We start from the raw sequence: 21,017 nt of genomic DNA, 5'->3' as shown, positions 1-21,017 counted from the left end.
CCTTTACCTTTGAGTGCTTTCCTATCAATTTACAATGTCTATCATATCTCCTAGTTTAAATTAACTCTTTCAGGCTTTACACTAGAGAAACAATGCAGTGCTTGCACATGTATGTTTGATTTATTTCACTTATGAGTATGGTCTCTAGTTGTGACCATTTGCCTATATCCTTAAACTATACTTAATGTCCACATAGACACACTAACGAGTTAGTAATTCTGCACATTATAATTGTCCTGCCTATAACCAAGAACACAGTAATCTCTTCCTAAAAGTCTCAACAGGTCCAGCATTTTTCAAAAGCCCAAATCAAAGTCTCTTCTGAGACTTATGGCAAACTCTTACCTGTTAATCTCTGTGAAAATAAAAAAACAAGTTACGTAAGCCAATGGCACAGAGTAAACATTCCCATTTCAGAAGGGAAGACAGAAAAGAGTAGGACAAAACAAGACCAAAACTCAGCATGGCAAACATTAAGTCCTGTATCTCAATATCTGCCACCTGGAGAGTGAGGGGGATACGAGTTATAGAGAGCTGGGGGGGGGGTGTCACCCCACTGCTACAGCCTTCTTGATTGCAACGCACATGACCTCTCCTTGGTATTCGCTCTACTCATAGCCTGCAGCTTTATTCAGCAGATGTTCCAAGTTCCTGGCATCTCCAACTTTCTGGGGTCTTCACCATACCTTCAGCTTCATTATTGCCTTCTCAGTGGTTCCTTGCTTCAGGCCTTTCTTCAAAATCTGGGTAGAAACTGACTCTACAACTCTTACATTCTGCGTGCCTGAAAATTCAGCATCATGTGGATGATGCCAATGTCTGCTGACAGCTTGAGCAGTAGCAAGGCCCCTTTGGATCATGGCTGCAATGATCTCTGATTGTCAGAATGGCTGAGCACTAAAATGAATCACAGGGAATCAGTTCCCCAGGAGGCCTTTTCCAGAAGGGGGTAAAATAGTTCTCTTTTCAAAAGATTTATATTTTTGTACCTTTGAGCTTTTGATGTGTGGGGTCTTGGTGATTTCTGAGATGCTCTCAAAGCATCTTTCTTCTTATCCCTGTACACAGACCTCATGTTTTTTTAAGTGATGCTAATCTCTTCAGCAAACACACCATATTGAGGCCCAACTTTACGTATCATTCCTTTTGGATTTCAGACCAAAATCTAAGTTTAAAATACTTCAACTTTGGTTCCTGTTCCTAATTCTCACTATAAACCTGGGTAACGACAGCTAGCAGTACCAATGCCACAGCCTAAACACTGGGCTGCTTTGAAATTTCCTCCATCAAATTAATTAGTTTGTCACCTTTAAATTCAGCCTCACACAAAGTCTTAGAACATGGGCAAAATTTAGACAAGTTCTTTGCTAAAATGTAACACACATGATCTCTAGTACATTTTCCACTACAGTCCTCCTTCTCAAATGAAATCTCCTAAACCTGGTCTTTGCATTCCTATCAGCATTCTAGCCTTAAGAATTGGCCATCTAGCTCTCTTCACAACATTCTAGGGGATCCCCAGTCTGCATCTCCAAATCTTCCCAACTCTTGCAAATCAGCTCCAAAGGTTTTTGAACTACGTAGTCATATGATATAGTCACAGCAATGATCCCACTTCTCTGGTACCAATTTCCTATATTAGTTAGGCTTCTTATTGCTAAGACACAATACTTGACACCCACAATTTAAAGGACAGGTTTAATTTGGCTCATAGTTTCGGGGGACTTAGTTCAGGGTCATTGGTTCCAGGGCAGACTATGGCAGAAGGGTGTGGCAAAGCAAAGACGCTCAGGTTATGGTTAGCTTGGAAGCAGATCTGGGGAACACCACCTGAGAATAAGGGCATAGGCCAGCACATTACCCAAGGTCACACCTCCATGATCTACCCAGACACAACTAGAAGTATGCTTTACTAATTCTCTGCATGGCTCCAAAGCCAATCAAATTGAAATAATAAAGTTTATTCACTAACTCAAAGACATAGTCTATAATCAGGACAATTTATTCACCAAATCAGAGAAGTACACAATCAGTAGTGTGCCTATGATCAAGTGTGATCCTATATTTGACAAAGGAACCATAAATGTCACCGGGTTCAGTAATCTTTTTAGCGTATGATACATCAACTATAAAAATGCTGCAAATTTCCTTTCTTTCTTGAATCTACAACTTTTTGCAACATGAATTTGTGACCCCTTCCATCGAAAGAGATTCTATTTTGTTAGTCCTTGACTCTGGCTTTGTGACTGTCTTTGGCCAACAAAGAACAGCAGAAGTAATGAGCCTAGGCCTCAAGAGACCTTGAATGCTTCTGCTCACTTGCTTGGATGGCTTTCTTCATCAGAGAGCAAGCCTGAGCTGGCCTACTGTAGGATGAGAGACTATGTGAAAGAGGTAAGTTAATCCCACCATACCAGACACACATACCGAAATGCATACCTATGATAAAGTTTAATTTATAAATCAGGCACAGTAAGAGAGCAACAATAATAATACAATAGAACTAATAATATATCATAATAAAAGCTATATGAAGGTGGTCTCTCAAAATATTTTACTCACTTTGTGATGATGTACAATGATACATACAATGAATATGTATTAAGATTAAGTGAGGTGAATGATATAAATATTAAGAAAATCTATTAGGCACCATATAATGGTTACTTGAATAAAAGCACTGTGATACTATGCCAGTTGATTTGGTAACCAAGATTCTACTGAAAGACTATCATGTACGTAGTATATAGAGTATGGATATGCTGCACAAAAGCATGATTCACATCTGGGACAGGATGGAGCGGAGTCACACAAGATTTCATTGCTTTATCAGAACAACACATAATTTAAAACTTATAGATTGCTTGTTTCTGGAATTTTCCACTTAATATTTTTGGGCTACTGCTGACCATGGGTAACTATAATCGCAGATCAGAGACTACTGCAAGGCCACCCTAGACCAGAAACAGCAGGACCAAAAGAGACTATGGAAGCTGCCCAATGAACCACGGATGTGTAATTATATATACTGCAGTTGGTTTGATACCACTAAGCTTCTGCATGGTCTTTTAACACAGCAATAAGTGATGTGAGATCATAATTCTTCACATCTATTCTATTGTGATAATCTTCTTTTCTCCATTAATGTTTTTGAGGGATAAAGGCAATAATTGTGAATTTTTTTTAATTTCAGGGTTTTCTTCTGCAATGACGCTTAAGTAGCAGGGCAGGCATAAAGGTTGTTGCTTCTACAAATAATACTGCTTGTTTCCAATTTGATGTTTCTTTTAAAATATGCTAGGGAAAAAAAAGCATCTGGACTGAGTGTCATTCATTAATAACAATAACAGAAGGCTGGCCTGATATTGTAAAAATCCAGATTATTAGGCAAGTGATCAAAAGAACCTGGGACACTTCTATATAACAAAAACAAAGGAGTAGCGTTCCTTATCATTTTATCATTCTCTTCTGAAATACAAAAATTTCTGTGTGAACAATTTCCAGAAGTAAATACATTTATCTTTCCTATTCACAAAGAAATTTCACTTTTTACACTGCCTTCTACCTCCTCCAAAAGTGAAGTGACTAGATTCTGAAAGTAGACATAATAAGTACATTAAGTTTACATGCTACCTTCCCTTCCCACTCATCTGGGTGAGCATAAAAGGCTCATTGATTTGGACTGGACTAGGCCTGCCCTCCTTTCTACCCTGGGGGTTGTTCCAACCGTCAAGTGAGAGAGAAAGTGAGAAGAGGTTCAGAAGGAATGTGACCCTGCTGGGCCTATGGCTCACAGCTCTTAGTCCCAGCCTACTCAAGCCACCCGTGGTCACGGGCTCTGCCTGTGGCAGCCAGCAGTGAGTGTGTGAGAACACATGATTTCTGCCACGTCTGCAAACCCTGAGTGTTAACGTATATATCACAAGCCTATATATTTACACAGTTGCAATCCCAATTTTCTTACTCCTTTTATTAATGATGAGGGGTTCCGTTCTTTTCCTTTTCCTTCACCATCCATCCCCTTTACTGATCACAATAATTTATTCTACAGTTAAATTCATTCATTTCAAAAAGATTATAAAATATCTTTTTCAAATACCAGCAACACCTACATTCAAAATTGCCTTTCCTAGCATTCTTGGTGTACTGTATCATATGCTGCTTTCAATGTGCTGTCCTACTATTTCAGTTGCAGCCTCTTACCTAAGTGTCCCTAGTATTACAATGACTGAAATTCTGTATTCCTAAAGGACATATTTAAGCTGGGCCCTGCCTTTTACCTGCAGCCCTAGACAAAAACTGCCATATCCTCTTAAGAAAGTTCTCCCTAGTATGACTTGGCATTTCCCAAAGGAGTTGATTTCTAATTTCTTAATCATGGGGCTTTCTTAAATAGAAAATAACATCTTCTTAAAGTCAAACGTGTATTATTAAGAATATATTTCAACACACACTTATTAACTATTATATATAACAATTTCTACACTGATTGGGGTATAAAATCTGCATGAAATGAAGCCTACTTTTACTAAACATATTCTATTAGCAAGACATGCACTTCCAGTTGTTTTCCAGAGTGATACTGATCTTCTTAAATACCCAATACTATGAATGTATAAAACAAATACTCATGTATTTCATATCTATGCCATTGTTTTACTGCTTCTTAAAGTCTGTTCACATAGATTAACTGACAGCGTCATCTGCTTATACAATAGGCAAGAGAGAAATTAGCCTGTTTTATACAAGTAGAAACTGGTACAAAGTAGGATCAATTTTATTAAAATAATAAGGCTAATAAAGGTAAAAGAGCTAGGTCTGTCCCATAACTCTTTTCTACTCATGCCCTCAGGGTTATGAAGATGTATACTTCATCACAAAACAGACAGCATGCTTCTCCTGGCCAATCTAATTGGCCTATAAAGGACCTGAATCATACTGTGCTCTGAAGTGATGACTTCTTAACTGGATACACACTGCCACAACTACTATTCACACTTACTTTTAAATCATTTTCTTTTTTTTTTAATACGTTTTTTTCAGTACTGGGAATTGAACTCATGACCTCGCGCTTGCCAGGCACACACTGTGCCGCTGAGCTATATGCTCGCCTCTACTTTTAAATCATAACAAAACAGGCTTTAGAAATATGTGAGATATAGACAGCAATACGTGTATATCACCTACAAATAAATATATATAATGACAGTGTATAACAAAAACTGTTCACTTGTAGGGGTGCCAACCAAGACAGGGAGACCTCTACTAGGCCCTACAAATAAATACACGACATAAACCAGTATGAAAAAATAACTCAATGGAAGACAAAACGTATCAGGCAATTCACAGAAGAGTCAAATGGGCAACATATGCTGGAAAAGGGCTGAATGAAGGAAATCAGAAATAAGCCAGACAAGAAGATACCACTCTGACCATCAGACTAGTAAATACTTAAGACTGGCAATACCAAGTGCTGGCAGGAATGCAGGTGAAGGGTGACCCTGTACACTGCTGATGGGAGGAAAAACAGCAAAGGAAGTTGCCAAACAGTAAATCCCCAAATCAATCTGACTGTGATTGGCAAGTGGTCCCAAGAGCTGGCTCCCAAAGGCAGCAAATGTACTGCTATCACCTGGGGCTTCTAATCCACTATAGTCAGTTTTACACACTATGCTATTTGTCTTCTGCGGTTTTTGTGCCTCCACACTTACTGAAAAATAATGCTTTCCATTAGTCTTAGAATTAGCATTCAAGCCATTTCAGGGTTTTATTTTTGGACCTCACTTACGGTATATAGCAAGGTTTTGTTATATTTATTAAAATATAGCATAACATATAGCCTAACTCAGAAATTCCACATCTAAAATTATTTTATAATAATATTTGCATATGACCATAACATTTATGTATATGTTTGCTACCACACTCAGAAACTGAAGGAACAGCACAGGGCACGGTGGTGCATGCATGTAATCTCAGCATTCGGGAGGCTGACAGGATTGCAAGTACGAGGTTGGCCTGGGGGATATAGTAAACTCAAGGACAGTCTGGAATATACAGTGAGACCCTAGTTCAAACACACACACTCATGCATGCACGCATGTACACACACATGTACAGAGGATAAAACTACCAAACAAACTATACTTTGAAGTTACAGGAAGAATGATGTTGACCTCTAACTGCTAAGAGTAGTAGAAAAGATGTAAGGCATTTATTAAAGAGAAAATGTAACAACAGCACATACAGCCTCATTTTTGTTAAAATGTCTGCATGTACAAGTACATAAATTCAAAGAAAGGACAATAGAGGATGGGCACTGAACTGCTGGTTCTGATACCCTCTTGCAGAACAGAGTATGGTTTGTTTTTGTTTTTTTTTTTTTTTTTGGTTTTTCTCCAGTACCGGGAACCGAACTCACGACCTTGCGCTTGCCAGGCAGGCGCTTTGCCACTGAGCTAAATCCCCAGCCCCAGAGTATGGTGTCGGTGGGTAAAGCAGGAAAGCCAACTCCACACCACTGTATCAAGAGGAGCAGCAACATCTTCCTGTAAGCCTTCCTTGAAACTGCAGAAGCTGTAGTGGCTACTATTACTCAAACATTGCTACAGATAATAACTGTTTAAATTGCAAGAGTTAATCCAAAGGTGAAGCACTTTAAGCACTTAAGTTTTTTCTCTCTTACATCCACATATGTATTGAAATATATATGTGTGTGTATATATATATACATATATATACACACACATATATATATCTGTATTTATCTACCTACCTACCTATCTACCTATCCATCCATCCATCCATCCATCCATCCATCCATCCACCCACCTACCTACCCACACATGTGACTACCCTAGATCACTGGGTTCATATATGAACCACACTACAACTTTTTCATTCAGCAATGGGAAACAGCAGTCCTGGTAAAAAGAAATGGGTACTTTGCAAACTAATATGGCAAAAATACAACAAAGCTATCTACAAGTAGAGGAATGATTATTATATAGCGGTAAAATGTATCATAGTCATTAAAAATCTACCAAAATACATGATGATATGAGGGCATACAATATACTTTAATGAAAATAGAAATTGACACAGTACTAATATGTATATATACAGAAATATTAGTAGAATTTCTCTGCCTAACAAAACTGTGTGATTTTTAGTTTCACCATCACTATGCCCTTTAGTATTTTCTGTGTTCTATAACAAGAAAAAAACGAACAAGTTAGAAAAGAAGTATGCACACTAAAATGTGCTCATTACTTGATTCAGAATTATTCTCTGTTATTTCTTTTACTAACTTAAAAAAAAAGCCATCATTATAACAAAGACAAGTAATGGAAAAGAGGTGGGGGAAAAAAAGAATCCTTATACACAGTTGATGGGAATATAAACTGGTGCAACCGTTAAAGAAAACAATCTGGAGATTTCCCCCTAACAGTAAAAGAAAATGACCGTCCACTCCAGCGACTGCACTTGTAGGGATCCACTCCAAGGTAATGGAATCGGAGTCCGGTACAGATACCTGTAATTCTGTGTTAATGCCGCATCAGTGACAAGGGCCAAACTACAGAAATAACCTAAGTGGCCAACAACAAATGAATGGATACAGAGAATGGGATGGGATATTATTCAGCCTTAAAAAAAGGAGATCCTGCCTTCTGCAGCAACATGGGTGAAACTGGAGGGTACTGTGCTAAGAAAAATAATCCAAACAGAAAGATAATGTATAATTTTAGAAATTAAAAAAAATTATATTTTTTACATTTAGAAATTAAAAAAAAAAGGAAAAAGCCAAATATTTAGAAATACAGAGCAGAAAGGGAGACTATGGATCAAGGGGTACAAAGCTGCAATTTTGTAGGACGAGTAAGAGATCTAACATACAGCATGAAAATCAAAATTGATCTCATACTGTACACTGATGATCTGTGGAAGGCAGCTATTAGGTGCTCTGACCTCATGCAACCTATGCGCTGAATCTGTGAGGCGATGGCTATGTTAATTTCCCTGACTGTGGTAACCATTCCACTACATGTACCAAAATATCAGTGTACACTTAAAAATACACAACTAAAAAGCCATTGTTATTAGAATGCATCTAAATTCTGTGATAGGATAACTTTTTCCAAATACATGTAAGTAAAACAGATGAATTTTCAAGAGAAAAAATATACACTAAGTTTAACATGGCACTTTCCCTATATCATTTCTTTGTGCTATGAAAATTCGGTAAGGAGGTCCAAAGTTCTACTCAAAAGTCTGCCATACTGTATTATTTTGCTGAGTTTCAAATTTTAAGTTCAATAGTTTTATATTAAATATTGAATAAAGTGGGTACTAAGTACACCTTTAACCAACGTTAACACAAACCATTGAAATTGACTTAAGTATGTAGAATAAAGCGAAATTTCCATGTCAGAGGCAAACCCTCTTTTTCCAGGAACCAAGACCATGCAAAAGTCCTACGTGTAAAGAATCCTGGTCTGGAAGGGATGTGGAGGAACAGACCCACAGGGACGCAGGCCAGCTTTGGTAGCATCATCACTCAGCAACTTCAGAAGCAGGGGTGGGATCCGTGGCCGGCCATAGAAGCACATAGACATTTCTTCCAGTGTGGCTCTACTGCTACTCATACTCAAGTGCTTCCCACACCTTCCCTACACAGGATGCCCAGCCCAGGACTGGTTTTTACTCTTTCTTCCTCAGAATTCCACACTTTCTTTTCATTTTCCCAGATCCAATGCTGAGCCAGCCATGTATTTTTAACTATTCCCTCCACAATGTAAGGCAAAAGCTTCCTTGGAGACCACTGGCGGTGTACTTCCTTTCTACTTTACACATGCTCAGGTTCACAGTCTTCTTGGCCTTAGAACTTTGCACTACCCTACAGGGAGAAGCAGGAGACCTCTGATTTGTTTGTCTTTGCACCCTGCCTTTCTATGGTGAGCTCTGCCTTTCTCCTGTCTCCAGGGAGCTTGCCAATACTGGTGCCTTGGCACCAGCTAACAAGTCTATGAGGACCAGTGGGCCAGTATGTGCTCCGGGGATGGACATGTGACCCAAACTGGACAAAGTCCTCATGAAAGATTTCTTTATTTGGAACTGTAAAAGGACCCTTAACTTGTGGATTACAAAGTTACAGGGTGTATTAGAACACTATGGGCAAACATTTTCTGGTTAGGTACAAAGCAGCTTTCTGTGGCCAAAAAACCCACATAGATGATGAAGGGTCTTCAAGAATTCATTCGTCACTTGTGCAATTAATGCAGAAAATGAAGTTTCCTTTTGGCTATACTACTGCGCTTTGGGTAACTGACATTTGTAACAGTAAGAGCCCTGACTAGAGGAAAAGGGAAAAGGCAAAGGACTTTTGGATTAAAAAAAAAAAAAAAAAAAGACTTGGTTTTCTTACAATCTATTCTAGGTGTTTATCTCACACATTCAACTTGCCCGTCATACACCAGGCACTGGATAAAGATGATTATGAGCCTGTCACTGTCCGATTCAGAAAGCTAACACCAGAGAGATTTTCTTCTGAAGTTACTGGCCACCTCAGAAAATTCTCAGCTGAGCATGGTGCTGCATGTCTGTAATCCCAGTTCTCAGGAGGCTGAGGCAGGAAGATCACCGTGAGTTCAAGGTCAGCCTGAACTACATAGTGAGACCTTGTCATAAGAAACAAAAGAAGGAAAGAAGGAAGGAAGGAAGGAAGGAAGGAAGGAAGGAAGGAAGGAAGGAAGGAATTACAAGTAGCTCACAGACTACTCCTAAGTGACCACAGAGTTCCCCTGTGGCTCCAAAATGTCTATCATCAGCCAGGCGTGGTAGTGCATACCTGCAATCCCAGCACTCAGGAAGCTGAAGCAAGAGGACTGCAAGCTCAAGACTATCATCTGCACCTCCCAAAGGTCACTTGCTCTTTTTCTCAACTTCCTACTAGCCCCACTGATTTCAGCTTTAAAATCTGGCCTGTGTTTGCTTTACCCATGATGCCATCCACAACAGCACAGACTTCACCATTTCCTTGTTTTCCTGAAACCATAGTCGTAACTTCAGCTCCTGCCTGAACTATGCAAGCTTTTTAATGGAAATGGGGTGGTCAATGGCAAGCTCTGAGGGTCAGTTTCTCTCAAGAGGCCTTACAGGTCCCTGTATCACCTCAGCTTTGTCACAATCAGAGCTCCAAACAGACTGTATCTGTCTCTCAGAATAGAATCACACGAATTTGAGACACAGTTGATTTGCTAATTCATACTGAGATAGATAAATATCATATGGACAATATATTTACATTTCACGAAGACGCAAGCTGTAACATTTCTGTATAGCATGGTTATAAAAATTCCTTCGTTCAAGTAACAAAACCCTTATAGAGGATCTACTATGATAAAGGCTTAGGCTCAAAAACTGAAAACCCAGCAATGAATAAGATCACTTTTCATGAAAATTATCTACCATCTGGAGTGTGGGGGAAACCGGTATTAAACAAGTGTTTCTTGATTCGAACATGTACTTTTTAAACATATTAATATTTATTTAACATAGTCATGTCTCTCTTTTTTCTGCCCTAAAAAGCTGTCATCAAATCAATGGTGTAACTTACGATTACTGGCAGCTTAAAAGAAATATGGTCATTACACAATTAAATATTTAATCATAATCCTGTTACGTGCTGAGAAGGAGAAACACAAGGAGAGACTGAGATGGAGGCAGAACTTATTTTTCATAGGGATGCGGTCAGCCCTACAAAATCTCTCAGCACAGTAACAAGGAGGACCCTTCCAAAGGGCGAAGTCAGGTGACAGCCCCCCACTGTAGGCCCCGCTGCTCCCCTCAGAGAGTAAGAGCCAATGTCCTCGCATCAACTATGGAGCCCTACAGACCCCACCGCCCCATACTTCTCTGAGTTCACCTCCTCTTTTCCACGCTCACTTCTTATTACACTTCTCCGGATCTTCCATATGCTGGCTCCATTTTTCTTACAGCGCTTACATATTCTTCCCAACTACAAAATATATTTACTGTTCCTTTGACATTATCTCCCCCACCACCCACTCCCCAGAAACACATGGTTGTTTGGTCTGTTTGGTTGACTGATGTACCGTCTCTGTAATCACTAAGGCACATGAATGCAAAATGTTCGGGAGAGAATGGAAAGAAAGGACGCACATGTGTGGATGATTAATTGGAAGCCCTTCCTGCTGCTGAGATAATCATCAAAAGCAGTGGAGCCCCACCCCCTGTTGCACGGTAAAGAGCAATCTCTGCCCCAGCTTTCTCCTGCCACGCCACACGAACCCCGCCCCCACTTTGTCTTTAGCGATGGCTTTGCTGTGGGCCCCTCTGGAGAGCAGGATGCTGTTTATCTTTCACTGCTCTATTCTAGTCCACTCTGTGGGGGTTCAGAGCTAAACTTTTTTATGTTTCCAGGAAAGTCTCATCCAGCCACCCGCACCATGAACCAAGGTTTCTCAGTATATGTAGTCAAAACACTATTTTATACTTTGAAGGGTTTATCACAGTCTACCTTATAAAACTCTGGTTAGTTTCCTTACTTCTCCCACAAATGCAACAATAAGCTCATGAGTGGAGTTTGTGTCAGTTTCACTCTTAGGCCTAAAGCACTTGATCCTTAGTTAACAGTTTGTGCTGCATGAATAACGAGGTGAGTACGAAAATTCTCAGCGTGGACCTGTATGTAGGTAGATGGTCTCTCAGGTGGCTGTGGAGGGAGCCACTCGGGTGGCTGTGGAGCACTTTTGGAGGAGGGAGGGTTTGTTTCTGCTCGTTTGTGGGACATGGAGAGAAGATAGCGCTGGGAGTCATTTATGAAGGCCAGATTTTAGCCACCTAAAATAATAAACACAGCCTCTCAAGAAAAGCAGCTCAAAAACAAAACCATCATTAATATGTCCACCTAGAGCTCCCTCTCTGCAGCCACCTACGCCCTTTTCTGGTCAAGGACACCACCATTCTTGTAGACACTGGGAAACAAAGGCTTTGAGTAGCTTCTGACCTCTTTGTCTGTCAACCTCCTGGCTCAGCAAGACTCCTAAGGTCTGTCAATTCCGCCTTAACGTCTTTGATCAATGGCCCCCTTCCTTTCCATCCCTGCTATCACCAACTGGGCTCAAGTAACCAGCTCCCCGACTGTGGCAGAGCACTGACCACTCTAACTCCAGGTTTGCCACCTTCCAAGCTGCCTACATTAAAAAATCTGCCTAAACACTTTTGCTTCGAGCAATAAATGCCATACAAAACCAAGCCAAACCAAACCAAAACTTCAGTGGTAGGTCTAGGGCAAAAAAAAAACAATCCTTGCCTAACATTTGATGCCTAGTTATTATATCTCCAAACAGCATTCCTAGATTTACCTATCCTCCCCACATTTCCTGCATTCACACTACCAGCATAATAGTTCTCACTACCGATCAAACATACACGTTCTACCCCATGCATTTATCCTACTAGTCCTGTCTCAGCCCCTCTGAGCCCATCCATGCCCCCGGGCTTCGCTCAGCTCCCTCTTTAAACCTCTCTAGGACAGCCTCACCTCGTTCACCCAACCTTCCTGAAAATTCTTATGACAGCAACCAACAGAAACTAGTATTTTCTGCACTGTTAACTCCAATGCACACAAAGACACAGAACTTTTCACCACTCACTGTCGTAGACAAATAAAAAAGGTCACAAGAAAAGAGGATTTGTCAACAAATGCTAAGAAACTCTTCGGTTTTTATAGGATGAGAAAGACAGGGATACAGAGGTGTTTACCAGGCCAGTTTACTGCACCTCCAGCTCTACAACTCTTTCAACCTCGTTCTATCTACTCTTCACTTCCCTCCCTCTTCCCAAGCACGCAACTTTGAGAGTTACAGAAGACAAAGACGTCTGTCTACCCAGATCAGGGAAGTGGGGAAGATCACCTGGGAAATCCAGGAAGTGTTCTCAAAACTATTTGAATTGTAGGGACGTGTGTGTGTGTGTGTGTGTGTGTGTGTACGTGCACATGCACACTGCTTCACCCTGAGCTCTCTCCCAGCCTTTGGGGACTCCTCTAGTCCTATCCTGATTAACTTCCTGTTTTGTTTTTCCTTTTTTTGGTACCGGGAATTGAACTCAGGACCTTGCACTTGCCAGGCAGGAGGTTGTGCCGCTGAGGTATATCCCCGGCCCCTGATTAACTTCCAAGACTAGGAGCTGTATCACAGTTGGAGATGACCACTTATTTAGCAACAGTCTACAACTAGAAGGAAAGGGCACTGAGCAAACCTAAATAGTGGTCCTGGGGCTAAAAGAAGTGGAATGGAATTCCACAACCAAGTCCACTATGGGTGGAAATCCATCTTACTTCAACAGTTATTTACGGTAAACTTTCCTGTCACAGCACACTGTACTTTCTCTTTATAAAACTGTCATTTTAAAAATTACATGCATGTTCCATTTTTTTGGTCTTAATATCTGTTTCCTCCCACTAGACTGTAGGCCAAGAAGTCAGCGTACCAGCTCCATGATCCCCATTATATCCACAGGCTCCTAAAACAATGTATGATGTTTACTAAGCACTCCTGAGTGAAGATAAAGGAATGACCAGTCACACAAGACCCTGTAGAGGGGTGCAGTAAGCTTCTCTTTGTGTGAAAAGAGAAGCTTTTCACTTGTGTGAAATACTACACCTCTAATCCTAAGCAACCAATTCATGAAGGGACACATATTTTAGGACCTACTAGTATACACTGTTCTATATCTCTAAATACAAAGACATTTTAGCCCAGAAACCTTAATTTGAATATTAATGACTAACAGTAAAGCTTTATGACCTATAATAAATATGTCCTTAACCTCTTAGGGCTTCAATTTCATGAAAAGGGTGGTGGGGATAAAAAGAAAAAAGTAACAAGGAAAGACTATTGTGATGATTATATCAGCTTAATGCTATGTTTAAGTGCTTAGCACTAAGTAAGTCCTTGTCCCCTACACCATGCTCTTTTTCAATACACTATATGTTTTTCTGTATATTACCAACTCCTAGAAGGTCGAGACCTGAACGTGAAAAAGAAACTGAATGAAGGTCCACAAATTGTTCTTAAACATTATATTGCTCTAGTAATCAAAATCTGTTATCATGATTGTAATACCAAGCCACAAAACAATTTTAAATACCAAACAGTCAATGTATTCTAATGTTCTTCTAGTAGCTATGTGTTGGTTTCCCATAGTCATTCACATTATTTAGAACTGATAATCTAGGAACGAACATACCTTTTTTCATCTCTTGCCACCTTAAATGTCTATTTCATACCAGAAATCCCTTCACTGTAGATATTCTGGAATTCTCAGCACACATTAGACTCCAACTACTGAAGACACTCAAATAAAACCTCCTTAGCCCAAAATCCAATACTGTTTTATTTGTATATCCAAGAAATAATTCAATTTTCAGAAATTAAAATTTAGGAAAAAGACCCTATAAAAATATCTTACAAAATCTGCATGCTATTTTACTACTACGCAAATATTATTTTGGGTCTCAGCCCTGCCACATAAAACAATGACCATTAAATAATCAGTACAAAGTTTCTCACTCGTCAGACCATTGTTTTAAGGTCTGCTTGGCACTTAAGATTAACCAGCATAAAGCTCTGAAGCACAGAGGAACAGCCAGTGACACATCCATTTTAAACTACACTGACCTGTCATTAGAGTCATTAAGCACCATTTTCAAGGTGTTTGTAGATGGCTTTATAATTTTCAAATACATTAAGACTATCTTCTATACTTTATGGGCTACTGTCTGATGCCTAGTAAGAGAATGGAATATTTTAAAAAGAACAGACCAAAAAAAAGAAAAATTATAAAAAATAAACAAATGAAAAATAGAAAATGAAGTATTTAAAGCTGTACTTTGTAAGTTACAAAATTTACTGATAACAATTTTCATTATTATTCTTGAACATAAAGAACATGAATTGTTTTAAATTGCAGTATGGAAACCCAGCAATCAAATTCAAACTGTGTGTATGTATTTACACATACAACACAAAAATAATTTAGAGGTAAGTTAGTTTAAGATGTGTGAAAATTAGTTTTTTTTTTTTTTTTTTTCACAAAAACTTCAAGTCTCATAATTAACATGTGTCTTTAAGATTTTCATGTATTACCATTGTTTGGGCCAGTGGATGCAAAGTAAAATCCATTTTCTATATTATTCTCTTGTTACCTAGATGTAGACTTGTATTACAGAACCAATTTTTAAGTGTGTAAAGTAAACTGATTATCCTACTCAACTCTATACAACACTTACTCTAACCAGGTCCTTTGTTGACATGAAAACTACTATTGGTTTCCATAAAGCTCTGCGGGAAGATGCCGTACAAACGCTTTACCAGGAAATGTTAAGCACAAAAGGCAGCACCAGAAAAAATGCACACAACACTGGCAATGCACACTTCACTTCTCTATGGCTATCTATACAAAGCTTAAAGAAAAAGTATAAAATAGTTAAGCTGGACAAGAAAGCTAAGTAGCCGGGTGTGGTGGCCCACACCTGTAATCCCAGCACTCAGGAGGTTGAGGCAGGAGGATCCTTGCGAGTTCGAGGCCAGCCTGGGCTACAAAGTGAGCTCAAGGCCAGCCTGAACTACATAGTGAGACCCTGTCTCAAAAAGACAAAAAAAAAAAAGCTAAATAGATTTCCATATTTCCCACATCACTGCTTCTTGACACTGTGAATTCATTATCTTCTAGAATACTATAAATTCTGAGAACAGAATATAATTCAAACAAAGCTACAAATGGGGTGGTATTTAGGGGTTGATTTTACAACTAGCCCACAGCCAGGTGTGGTGGTACACACCTGTAATCCCAGCACTCGGGAGGCTGAGGCAGGAGGATTGCTGTGAGTTTGAGACCAGCCTGGGCTACAAAGTGAGCTGAAGGTCAGGCTGAACTGCATAGCGACACCCTGTCTTAAAAAGACAAAAAAAAAGAAAACAACTAGCCTACTATAAAGATGTGAAGACTGAGTTCCAAAGCTGTAAGAACACAGTCCAGCTTTTATGACTCCCCCATTAGAATGTTTGCTTTCCCTGAGGACCCACAAAGATGCAATCATCAATATTAAAATATTCTCTAAATATAAATTGAACGTGGCACTGCACATTTTTTCAGGAAAGGAATAATCTGAGAGTTCAGGTACTTCACACTTGAGAATCAAAGCAGAGACACCTGAAGTTCTTCATTACTTTGGGAGCCTTCCAGAAAACACATCATGAGCCATACAGCCAAAGTATCTTTTATTGGCCTTTCTGTATTTCCACATGAGCAAAGCCTGAAAAGTCCACTCCCTGCTTACTCTATCACCTTTTCTTATAAGGTGATCAACAACCTCCTTTCTTCATGTAGGAGAGAAACAACAAATGAAAAAGTCCAACATTAATCACTTACTTAGTTCGGACTGTCTTTTCTTCTTTGCTGAATATTCTAAATATAATTCATGTTCCTGCTGTCTCTCATTGTGCTGTCTTTGCAGAATGTAAATTCCAAAGGCGTGTTTCTGTTGTTTTATTATGCGGTGGGACAATGGAAGCAACAATTCTTTTGATTACTTCTATAATTAAAATGAGATCCAGACTTGATAATACATGGGCAAACATTTTATAAGGTTTTAAGATAAAAGTAAGGCCCCTTCATAGTAGAATGAGAAAGCATCCCTAATTATAATACAAGTGTAAAGTTTCTAGGAAGTGATAGCCTGCATTAGGGATTTAACTAATCTTTAAAGAAACTATCCTTATGACACAACCCAGAAGGGTAAAACAGTAGCACTTAACATACAGAAAATCCTGTATTTTTATTAATTTTTAATTTGCTTTGTTGAGACTGGATCTCGCTATACAGTTCAGGCTGGCCTTGAACTCACTATGTAGCCCAGGTTGGCCTTAAACTCATGGCAATCCTACCAAGTGCCGGGATTACAGTAGTGTTCCAGCATGCCTGGCTAAACCCTGAATTTTTAAATGGTTAGGCTACTTTAAAAAAGTTTAATGAGTGCTATTTCTATGATACACTCAATATTACAGAGAATTACTTCCATAGTATAACTGCATTACTACTTTTGGACATCATCATTAGCCATTAATCCCACATGATTAAAACCCACTAGTTGAAAAATATTTTAGAGTAAAATTATTACAGCTTTCTTAATATTGTCCTAATTTCCCTGAGCAACTTACTTAATCATGGCACTAAAATAAGATTCTAATTTGTAGTTAAAATAGAAAGAAAATCCAATCAAAATGGCTCGTAAAACAAAAAACAGCCTTTCAAACAGCTGAGTTCTAATTAAAATATACATAGTCAGCCTACACAAAGTAACATTTTGTGCTGCTAAAAAAACAAGCACCCAACAATGTACACATCCACAGAAGTTAAAACAAAGAACTGAAGTGCTACCTATTCTTGTAAGATCAGCTAGGATTAATGTGCAGTAGTTCAAATTTCATTGAATAAGGAGAATTTTAAAAAGTCTTTCTTTTTTTTTTTTTTTTTTGGTTTTTCTCCGGTCCCGGAACCGAACTTACGACCTTGCGCTTGCTAGGCAGGTGCTTTGCCGCTGAGCTAAATCCCCAGCCCCAAAAAGTCTTTCTTTAGAACATATTACGTACAAAAGGGAAAACATCCCTTTTCATGAAGACACAAACTCATTTTAACTCAAGATGAAAACAATCACTAGAAAAATACTTGATGGCTACGCTTTACTTTGTTTTTTGGGGTTTGGACCAATCTCCAAACAGGAAATTTAACAACAAAAATCCAGAGAGGGATCAACACCAAGACAACACTCCACTCCTGTCTCTCACTTCTGCGTTCTCTAGTGCTACATCCCAAAGCAACCATTCCTAATACCTATAAATATACTTTGACATTTTATATAAATATTCTTTCTAAAAAAGCTTAAAGAATCACACAAGTAATTATAATTTAGTAGAACTATGGCATGCTTTTAAAAATGTCACTTGGTAAAAATAACTTAGTAGGTCCATTGAAACAGATGAATTTTCAACTAGGTATCTGTTATTATTAATAAACTACCCAAATCTCCACTAAATCTGGTATTTCAACATTCTCTTTCATGACTTAGCTCCTTAAAATGATACCAAACAATGTTAAGCAACAAAAACAAAGCTCTTAAGAGTTTCTAATTTAAACCAAAGACAAAACCATCTGTATTTTCCCTAGGGAGATTAAATCTGTTCCTGTATAATGCTGACCTCCAGCACTGGCGAGTTACCCTGGAATTGAAATTAGTTCAATATTCAATAGAGCTGGTTTTAAGGATAGGAGAGTATTCATCTTTCTTCTTAAGTTCCACTGAAAACCTTGTACTCAAACACAAGTGCAACAGTGCAAGACAATCACTTAGATATACAGAAGTAAAACTACAAACTGTTCCAACAAATGATTGTGATATTCACCACGTACTGCTGTTTGTTTTTACTTTCAGCTTTGTCACTGTTTATCAGACTGTACATAGCTTTACATCATTTTTGCTACTTATTAATGGCTCTGGTCAAAATACACATTAACAGAATTCACTTTTAAAAAGGAGGGTAACATAATTCAGAGATTTTCATGTATTTTTCTGTCAGTAAAACAATTTACAGACCAAAATTTTGTCACATAGGTAAAGACAAAAAACTGTAATGCTCTACCCAGGAATATGTAAAGAAGCACCAAAATTAACTGTGGTCATACATGATCTAATGTTAAAATCAATGAACCAATAAATACACAGGCAAATAAGCTAAGAAAACTAAGGACGACATTTTTTTCTCTCAGAATTCTAATGCTACATAAAGTAAAGTCAACATTATATATGAGAAACCTTCAAAAAACATGGCCGTGTCTGGACATAAAACCATTCAACCAAAGAGTATTCACAGCATTTGAATTATCAAAGGAAAAAATTTTAAAAACTCACTTTATATAGTATCTTGCACCTTCAAAAGTGTATGCTTCTTCCCAGCCAGTAGGCAAATCTAAAAAACACATAAGTGCAATTAGTGTTACTTTAATGGGAGAGCAAAATAAGTTTCAATCCATTTTACTGATTCATTTTCATGATTAGTTATTTTCCTTTAAGTAGGTTTCTACCTAAAAAACAGTGGACTGGTCATAAAACTAAATGTAGATATATCATTTTGGGAATTTAACTCAAATTTAAATTTGGGAATTTAACTCAAATTTAAATTCACCTCAAAAGTGCCAATACCAATAGTAGACATTATAGTATTTGACATGATCTATATATACCCTTTCATGATCAGGGTGGAGAGGAGCTATGCTCTGGTACTTAAAAAAAGCAAAGGGTAATTTTCCTACCTCCAAGGAAAATACCTATTAATTCTAGCAAAAGCCCAAAATTGGGCATAACAGGTAACATCTGCCTCTTTAAGCTATACAGCGTCTATTACGGATACCCTTTCTCAGCTACAAATGAATCCATCTAGAAAGTGCCAATGCAGAAAAGGAAGAGCTTCTAAGTACTTAATTAGTGGAAAAGAAATCTGACAATGAATACTTCCATGGGTGTGTTTCCATGCCCTTAAAATGAAGTTTCAAGTAATAAACTTGTGAATGGTTGAGGTGAACAACAGTATCTTTCTGTGTGCTACATATTACTTTAACTGACAAGTGCTTTGGATTTAATCATTAATATCTCTCCCAAAGAAGCCACTGAAGCAAACCAAACCATGAAAAAAAAAAAAAAATCACGTGAAAGCAATCAGAGAATCAAATTTTTCTGTCGTGTGAATGTTATCAAATCTGTGAGTGTAATTAGGGCATACATATATATTACACATAACCAACAGTAAGCATGAAATAACGCCACAGGAGTGATTAGATTAAATAATTTTAATACCATGTTGTCTTCTATGAAATAAATTTGTTACTATCCATAAAAGCGATGAAGCCATCAAAGTTGAAATATGATTGCAAAACACCTGAAAGGCATACCGAAGCCAAAGACCGCACAGTGGGGCGAAGAAATAGGACGGTCTATTAGTCAGAAGTGCTTGGAAAATGCAACCTCGTCATGCTTGCTACAGCAGCCTTCCCTTTCCTCCTCCACCTTTTTGCAAATTTGGACACATTAGTCATTTCACTGAACTCCAGCGTTTGGGAGAAAAGACAGGTTTGTTCAACATCCTGGCAACTTGAAGAGCCTCCCAGAATCTCCGAGTTGGAGAGAAAGTACCCAGGAGGGCAGGTCCGCAGGATTGCTCCAACCCTCCCCACCTTTCGATCCAAACTGTTCTCAAGCCTCTCCAATCACCAGAACCACGGGCAGGCCGGTGAGCAGAACACATGTTACATTTCAGGCAAACAAGTTCCACGAATGTAAACAAAGAATGACAAAAGCAAGCCAGACCCGCACAGAAATGACAAGAGGCCCTTCCTTCTCCAGCCCAACTCGCGTTCAGCGTTCCTGCACGCCAGCGAAGCCACCGCCGGGGAGATGCGTCTCCACGCCGCGCCTCTGCACCTGGGGGCCCCCGCGCGCACACCCGGGACGCCCCCTCGCTCGCCCACCGCCTCCGGGCGCTCTGTGCAACCTCGGGGCCGCCGCCGGGGACTGAGAATCCGGATCGTGGCTGCGCTCGCCTCCTCCGGCTCCGGCCGCTCCTCCTGCAGCAGGGAGCGGACGCGCCCGGCGTTTCCGAGCGCGCCCCGCTCACCCCGAAGTGCTCGCCTTCACCGGCAGCCACCTCCCCACAAGTCCCACCTGGGAGCAGGCGGCGGCGGCGGCGGAGGACGCGGGTACCCGGGGGCGGCGGCCAGCCGGGGGTCCCGGGGTGCGGGAGGAGAGTGGGAAAGGACTTGGGCAAGGTGGCCGAGGGGGACACTCCAGTCGATCGCAGGGTCCAGCGAGAGGGGCGTCGGCCCGCGCGGGGCGTGGGGGCCCGGCCCGGATGGGCACAGGGCGCAGGAAGGGGGCGCCG

The 21,017-nt window shown here is 39.6% G+C and overlaps 1 protein-coding gene across 4 annotated transcripts in view; it reads right to left on the bottom strand.

The window, feature by feature from the left end:
• The window catches only part of Plekha5 (pleckstrin homology domain containing, family A member 5), a gene marked incomplete at its 5' end in the record, with an annotated part of 231,068 nt that extends 212,016 nt beyond the window's left edge, over positions 1-19,052 (bottom strand). For all 4 annotated transcript variants that reach the window (XM_013511432.1, XM_013511433.1, XM_013511434.1 and 1 more), the window contains 1 exon segment: positions 18,995-19,052. In XM_013511432.1, the coding sequence (XP_013366886.1) occupies positions 18,995-19,052 (58 nt within the window).
• Positions 19,053-21,017: the final 1,965 nt, after the last annotated feature.

This window comes from Chinchilla lanigera, unplaced genomic scaffold, assembly GCF_000276665.1.
Source record: "Chinchilla lanigera isolate Chin_1 unplaced genomic scaffold, ChiLan1.0 scaffold00012, whole genome shotgun sequence".
In the NCBI taxonomy this organism is placed as follows: domain Eukaryota; kingdom Metazoa; phylum Chordata; class Mammalia; order Rodentia; family Chinchillidae; genus Chinchilla; species Chinchilla lanigera.
The sequence above is the reverse complement of the archived record's forward strand: the minus strand, read 5'-3'. Positions and strand labels throughout refer to the sequence as shown.